At 47.5% G+C, this 8247-nt stretch overlaps 1 protein-coding gene across 3 annotated transcripts in view; it reads left to right on the top strand.

Moving 5' to 3' along the window:
- Positions 1-6251: 6251 nt before the first annotated feature.
- Positions 6252-8247, top strand: part of nlgn2a (neuroligin 2a) — a gene marked incomplete at both ends in the record, with an annotated part of 159178 nt that continues 157182 nt past the window's right edge. The window contains one exon of one of the 3 annotated variants that reach the window (XM_084043418.1): positions 6252-6603. In XM_084043418.1, coding sequence (XP_083899544.1) covers positions 6273-6603 — 331 coding nt within the window. Of the gene's footprint in view, positions 6661-8247 lie in introns of all 3 variants that reach the window. The other 2 variants (XM_084043416.1, XM_084043417.1) reach the window with 2 other exon arrangements.

Genomic DNA, 8247 nt, shown 5'->3' with positions numbered 1-8247 from the left:
ATGGAGAAAAGAATGTTTCTGCCCAACAGCAACGGTATTGTAATATACTCTACCCTACAGACCATACTTTAAGTACAGTACTTGGTTACTTTACACCATTGGAGAGCAAGAACTCGTCCAACGTATTATTCTGGTGCCCAGCCAGATGAATCCAGTAGACAGAGAGATGGGTGAGGGGGGGCTTGGGGAATAAAGGTATAGTTTTATATTGATGGCCTGCCAACGTGGGGCCAGTGTGGTCCCCGTGTTTCTCTGTGGCCCCTGGGGGCCTGAGGGAAAATATTATTCTGATGTTCCCTCTTCCGCATGAATCATGCATGAGTGTGTGTGTGTGCGTGTGTGCGTGTGTGCGTGTGTGTGTGTGTGTGTGTGTGTGTGTGTGCGTGTGTGTGTGTGCGCGTGTGCGTGTGTGTGTGTGTGTGTGTGTGTGTGTGTGTGTGTGTGTGTGTGTGTGTGTGTGTGTGTGTGTGTGTGTGTGTGTGTGTGTGTGTGTGTGTGTGTGTGTGTGTGTTATTTTTTTTTGTGTGGGTGTCCGTCTGTGCTGTATGTCTATGTGGATGCATATATACTGTATATGTGGGTCACAAAGAGATTATTTTTTAAAGGAGTGCCTGCTCAAGTGCCTCTGTAACAGAAACCCCGCTCACTGTGCAGCCAAGTTTCTCTGTACCTAAAGCCTAACTTATTGCGCAAGTATTGTACTTAAGTACAGTACTTGAGTAAATGTACTTGGTTACTTTACGTCACTGCATCCACTTTTCTCTGTGCCTACCCCTTGTGTGCCTACCCCTCGCTGCTCACTGTACATCCAGGTGTTTTTGTACCATCCAAACAGCACTCCTGCTGTCACTTCCTATACTTTGTCTGGTGCCACCCCTCCCTCCCTCTTCATCATCTCTCCACCTGAGCTTCATCAATCATGCTGGCCCCTCCTGCTGTTTGCTCCAAAGATGGTGCAGTGTGATTGATTGGTTTTATTTGACATATTTTCAAATATGCATACTAGGCCACAGGTGACAACCAACACATAGTCAAAGTTATACACAATAAACTCATAATGACTCAAATCATGCAATCTGTTTGGCTGATACAGTAGGTGTGGTATAATAACCATTATAACAGGGCTACGAAGTCTGACTTTCTACAGTTCTATATCAGTCCACGACTAAGAATTCATTTTTAACTTTATTTCTGTATTTTTCTTCCTCTGCTCACACCAGTAGCGACTTTGTCACTAGGTGTAGCCTAGTCACCAAGTCTAGAAAGGCGGCTTTTCTTGAAACTATCTCTATTTCACCTATTCTGGCCAACAAAAAACAGTTTATGGTAACAAGGTGAAATATTGCCTTGTTATCAGAACCTATTGGGATATTGCAGTTGCTCAGTATTGATTAATTTCACGCAGTTTTAGGATCACTACACACTCATTTACTTTGTCCTTAAACGGTGTTACACAGCTTGGAGAGGGTATGGTGCGGGATGAGCGATTTGTGTCAGTAGTTACGTTGGCTATTGATTATTGAGTTTCAGCAAAACACTGTACCTCTCTCCTAAACCAGCATGGTATTTGTTTACTCCGGTTCACTATGGAGGCTCTGCTCAATCTGTTGCCACCACTATAAACACACTTTCAGCTGCCGGTAGAATCATCGACAGTGGAGAATTTATGGACTCGTTTGCCTTGGATTACATTCATGGTGGCTGGCCTGGAGTGAGTTATTGCTTGAGTGGTCCTCAGAGTGCTAAGCAACGGTCAGCATGGGCAAGACTGACAATGCACGAGTCACTTAAATAGAAAGGAAAAGACTTCATATAGTACAAAAACACTCATTTTATCACTGCTCCTCTGCAACTCAGCTTTACTGGGCTTAGTTAGAAGTGACTGTTGCTTCATTAAAAAAAATAACAATTATTCCATTCTGCAGCTGCTGAGTACAAAAGGGTGCAAAGTTTTACAAATTAGGGGCTGTAATCGAACCTAATTTATGTTCACAGAACCCTCATTTTTTTGTGAGAGCTGCTCAGCATGACTGCTCTTTTGAAACAGTTAGCAGTGGCTGTCATATAGCTGCAGAGTACAAAAAGGTACAACATTTGACAAATTAGGTGCTCTAATTGAGCAAATTAGTCAGATTCCAGAATCTGGGGTTTCCAGGGACGTGCGCACCACACTCCTGCCTGCCAGCCTGTGGATTTGGCATTCAGGGATGGAGGGCACATCTGACCCCCATCGCTGCCCTCCATGGGATTGGAGTAGGCAGGAACAGGGCACGGAGAGTCTGGCTGACCCCCACCCACAGACCCTCCCAGACCTGGAGGTTATTGATCTAGAAGAGTCCTATTAATGGTCCGCTCTTCGGGTGCCAGTGAAACCGAGCCACGCGGTCGGCAGTTCCTCCTAAAGGCACTCCGGGTGCTCAGCTGGCCTGAGTGCAGAACCTTATTAACACCCAGGCCTGGTTCTATCTTCTCAACATCGTTCACTCTCAATTCTCCAATCTCATTTCTCATCTCCTTTCTCTGTTTTCTCCTCTACTCTCTGTCTGTCTCTCTCTCTCTCTCTTCTGGCCTCAGTTATGGGTTTTTGGAAGATGAAAGTTTAATGGTAGATATTGGCCGTGCGTGGGCTGAGGCCCCGTCCCAGGGTGCCGGGCGAGTTGGACTGCCCTCTCATCTCTCTATGGTTTAATTATCAAACACATTTCCGCTGCCTGCTCTTCGCTGAGAGGGAAGCACACTCACGCACGCACACGCACTCTCGAGCATCGGCAAAACAACAAAGCGGAAACCAGTGACTTAGCGAGACTGGGCGCTGTGTGCCAGAGACACATACAGTACAGAGAGACGCTGGCACAACGAACACTTAAACATTGTGTGATTCGTCTCCCAATTATCGGCTTCTGAAGGGGAACACGGTGCCCATACTTGTGAGCTTCCCCTGGCACAGCCTGTTTAAACGGAATATCCTCTGCTTCTAAAGAGAATAGAGTCCTTAGGAAAGTGGTCATCTCATGTCTTGGTCATTTTTAAACCAGTGGTTCTCAAAGTGGGGTCCGGGGACCTCCATGGGTCCTTAAAGGTGTTCCAGGGGGGTTCCTGGAATCCTATTTCATGCTTTGGCTATTCAGAAATAGCCGATCTACAGGCTAACAACGTGTCACGATGTGATGCGTTATCTTGTAAATCTGCAATTTTTTTAAGAAAATGTGAAACATCTGGAATAACTTAGAATTTCTTTTACACAAATCTTTTCTTCTGGAAGTCTCTGGCACGATCTTTTCAGATCTGTGGCCAAATACATATGGGGGTCCTTGACATGAAAGTGTTTGACCACCAACTTAAACCCTATACTTTGTTGACCGGGTCTTCCAGGGCTCTACACTAAGCTGGCGTTTCCCTCTGCGTCAAATCTCTCCGGCGAAAATAGCCAGTCTGCAAGCTCACAACACCATCTACAAAGCTTGTAGATGGGCTATTTCCAGCCCCAGAATAGGGACGCTGTACGGTTCATGTGGTTAAGGTGCATGTCTACTGCCGCGCTGCCTCATCAGCCGGCTATAGATGCTAATTATCCGCCTTATTACATCCGGACGCTGAGGCCCTTGCACTTTGGAATCCAAACAGCTTTATTGGCAGTGGGAGAATTGGAGACGGAGGGGACCGAGGGTGGGGGGAGGGCAGGGAAGCGCCAGCGAGCCCAAACTAAGCAATAATACGGTTAATGATGACTTTAAATGAGACAATTATGGGATGGAGATAAAGCAATAACAAGGGGGACAGGCTGGGACGAATAAGCTTCACAGAGCTGACGCTGATTAGCCAACTCCTGACGCTAATGGCGACGGGGATGTGGAGGCAGACTCTGCCTTTAACCTTGCGCTGTGGGTGTGTGTGTGGGCGTGTGCGTGTGCATGCACGTGTGTGTGCGCTGTAGCTCTGTACATCTCGTCTTGCTCTCGGCCCATTCTGCATGGGGTAGACTGTTTCTACGCGATTACATCATGTTACTTAAGGACGTTACGTATGTATGCATGCGTAATCTCTCACATGCTTTATGCATTGTAATGCACACATGCCTGCACACTGTGCACAGTAAAATCCTCAGCATTCATTTAACTCCAGAGCCTGCACAAGTGAACCCGTGAACCCATAAGGGTCTTTTGACACGCTTAATGCTGAGAATGTGTGTGTGCGTTACGTGGATTTGCACATCTGTACTGTATGAGTGTGTGCGCCCGTGTGTGTGTGTGTGTGTGTGTGTGTGTGTGTGTGTGTGTGTGTGTGTGTGTGTGTGTGCGTGTGTGCGAGAGAGAGACGTGGGGCTGCAGGGCCATTATAAGCTGCTTACGAGCGTTGACCCTTGACCGCTAGTGGGCAGTGAAAGACTCAGCCTCCTAATCTCTGTCCTGGGCTTCTCAGCAGCGCTTCCCGCCACAATGGCTCTCATCTCCATCACCAACACCAACACCAACACAAGCGCCTACAGTACACAACTCAGTGTTGCCAGATGGGAAAAGTTACATTATCCTACCGGAGGCTTAACATTATCATATTTGAAAGAAAACTATCGTACACAGCCAAACAAGATTAATCACCACTGTAAATACGTCATTTCACAAATAATAGTTTATTTATTGTAAGAAACAAGCTTGTTTGAGACTTGACAAAAACGCATCACATATGCTGGAGTCAGACGACTTCCTAGACCTCACACAAATACAAGCCTGAAATGGACTGGAAATACACGACCGGTACACAGTGCCGTGCTATGAGCTTGTATATCTGCTATTTTTGAATACCCCAAAGTATAAAATAATGGTTATAGCTGAAAATCTAAAATGACACAGTATATGCGTTCCCGGTTTGAATGGGTTAAAACTTAGCTTATAGATCACCTATTCTCAGTGCGACAACGTATAAATCGTGTTTAAAATAGCTCCGCCTTGTGGCAAATCTTTGGTCTGAACTACGGTTAAGGCTTCCATGGAAGGCAATGTGGCTTGTATTAGTCCTCTTTGGGGCTGTGTGTATGTGTGCGTGCGTGCGTGCGTTCATTAGTGCTAACTAAGCTAGGTGGGTTGTGCATTCGGTCGCGTGTCTTCTGTAAGGTGGGCGAAACCAGGACGGTATTCCAGGTTTCATGCATAATGGATGGACCAGTGCACTGTGAAGGCTGATATACGCGACATGCATGAGTGTGGGCGGGAGGGGCGGGGTGGTGGGGGGGGTGGGCGAGGTGAGATGATTACAAGGATTTTTCTTCTCCTTTCCTCTGCTCTCTGTATGCTGGCCTTGTAAGGCTCACTGCGTATAGAAGATGTATGTGATACAATGGCCGATATTGACTCGATCTCAACAAAGCCATCTCATTTCAGTGGGGGGCCTTTTTCTCACTTTCTCCACTTTCCTTTTGCCAAATATTTTGCTTGGCACCGGTTTAGGGGAATATATTACACTGGCAGCAGTTTAATAGAATATGTTTCTTTTTCAGATAAGCTATAATCTCTCTCTCGCTCGCTTTCTAAATCGCTTTCTCTCCATCCCTCCTCCCTCTCTTTTTTCCCCACCTCGTTTTCTCTCTCGCTTTCTCTCTCTCTCTCTTTCTCCTCTCTCTCTTTGTCTCTCTCTCTGTCCTCGTTTTGCAGAGTTCAGCAGCTGATAAGTCCATCGATCCGGATCAGGCCGTTGAACCACACCCGGACGGATGAGCAGGGCCCGTGAGGATGGAACGTAACAGGATCGCAGCTGGGGAAGCGTTCCGGATCGCCACTGCGCCACTCCAACACTGACCCGGCCCCCTCTGAGGCCACCTCAACCTCCGTCCCTCAACCCTAACCCTCAACCCCCCCCCCTTCCCCCACCCCCCCCCACCCCCCCACCTGGCCCAAAGGTTTACACCTCAACCTTACCTTGATCTCTCCAACTCAGCCTGATCTGACCCACCACTCATCTTAGACTTTGTTTTTCTTGTAAGAGCACTAAACCTTTGTCCTGTGAACCTGGTTCAGAAGAAAGAGCTTCCCGTTGTCGCTCCTGTCCGGGAACGTCCAGACCTTGTGGTTTGGCTGGAACACAAAACCATTAGGACTCAGACAGGTCGGGACTCAGTCACCATGTACCTCCTCCCGCTTCCTGTGTGTAAACAAGGTGGGCGGGGCCTGTCTCCCAGGCCGCGCCCCCACACCACCCACAGGTGCGTGGTGTGCCTGCTGGGCCTGGCGCTGCTCCTGAGCCTGGGCGCCGGGCAGAAGTTCGACCCGTCCAAGCACCCCATGGTGACCACCAACTACGGCAAGCTGCGGGGCATCAAGAAGGACCTCAACAACGAGATCCTGGGCCCCGTGGAGCAGTACCTGGGCGTGCCGTACGCCACCGCGCCCATCGGCGACCGCCGCTTCCAGCCGCCCGAGGCGCCGGGCTCCTGGCAGGAGGTGCGCAACGCCACGCAGTTCGCGCCCGTGTGCCCGCAGAACGTGCACGGCGTGCTGCCCGAGATCATGCTGCCCGTGTGGTTCACGGACAACCTGGACGTGGCGGCGGGCTACATCCAGAACCAGAGCGAGGACTGTCTCTACCTCAACGTCTACGTGCCGACCGAGGACGGTGAGTGGACGGGTTGCATGCGGGGGGGGTGGGGGGGGTTCTTCATCGAGTTCTTCAGTGGTTCTTTGGCGTGGTTGAGGTGCTATATAGTAGTGGTTCCCAAACTTTTTAGCTCAAGACCCAAAAGAGAAATTAGACGTTTGCCCGGGACCCATACCAGTGCAAATAGCAGATCTACAAGCTCATGACGCGTCGCTTTGTGCCATGTTGTGAGCGTGTGGACCTGCAAAAAGTCCACACGCTCTAGGTTTTTAGATTATATTTATGGAATTGTTTTTAATTGATGAAAAGTTGTGATTTTGTTGTTTAAACTTTTGAAATCATATACTGTATATAAATATTCATTTTTTTTATGTAGGAAAAAAGGGGATATTTACTTGCGACCCAAACATGGGTCCTGACCCACTGTTTGGGAAACAGTGCTATATAGCACTGCTGTCATTACAAAGAACCCGTTCAGCCCCTTGTATGGTTCTTTAGAGCAGTGGTTCTCAAACTTTTTAATGTCAAGGACCTCTGTAACTCTTGAGAGTGTGCCCATTTTGTACACTCAAGGTGAGTTCCCGCCGTAGGATAAAATATCTTTCTAGTCGCTTGAATCCCTTCACTTTGGTCGTGCTGGCCAGCGTTGGTGGCGGGGTGGGGGGACATCGCCTCAGTTGTGATTTTCCACCTGGAGCGAAGATACCGAGGTGACACTTTGTTCGCGTCGCCCTGTTCGGTCTGAACCCTGATAGACCCTGGATCCCATTTTGAAAACCACTGCTTTAGAGGTTCTTCATGCAGCTTAATTGGGCACCTCTAATAGTGCTATATAACACCCTTTGACAACGGTGCTATATATAACACCTTTAAGGTGCTATTATATAGCACCTTTAAGGTGCTATTATGCGTCAGGAAATTCCCTATGATTACCAGCCAAAGAACCACTTTTAGTGCTAGCACTATCCTAGTGTGAATGTTAACAATGTGGCGTTACAGGAACGCCCCGGGATCGCTGAGTCAGCGACGCAAGTGGAAGGAAAAAAGTTTCAGAGATTCTTTTTCTTATTTTTTAGGGGTGCACACACACACAAGTTTAACCACATGAGCCCTGTATACTTCTTTTTTAGGACAAATAGCAAGAATAGTCAATGCACAAGCTCACAACGGGCTCCGATGCGATGTGACACGTTGTGAGCTTGTACATTGACTATTATTGCTATTTTTGACATTTTTCAAATGGTTGAAAAAAATGTCTCAAAATAGGGACGCCTATTTTACACCTGTGGTTAAATATCATACCAAAACTGACATGTTTGAAGATATGTGCTGTATGTTGGGCTGGTGAGAGAGTATTGCACTGTATGCGCAGAGGACTGCCATAAACGGTATGCAAAATATTCCACCACGGGTCACCCAATGTTTCTATTACCCTTTTCCTGTTTTACACGCCATTCACAGTGTTATAAAACACAAGAACAAAAAGTGGTTAGCAGGCACTTTTATGACAGAAGGATTGGATGACATTTGACTTTTCTTATATTTTTCACCATCAAGAACCCTCCTCTCCAAACGTTGGTTCGTCTATGCACCGTAGGCCTTTAGGTGTATAATAAAAGAGAAATATTTCCTTTTACATTTTTTTCTCTGCAGGTCTTAAAA

This window comes from Gymnoscopelus microlampas, assembly GCF_963454915.1.
Source record: "Gymnoscopelus microlampas genome assembly, chromosome: 19".
Lineage (NCBI taxonomy): Eukaryota > Metazoa > Chordata > Actinopteri > Myctophiformes > Myctophidae > Gymnoscopelus > Gymnoscopelus microlampas.
Note: the sequence above shows the minus strand (reverse complement) of the source record. Positions and strands in the feature narration are given on the sequence as shown.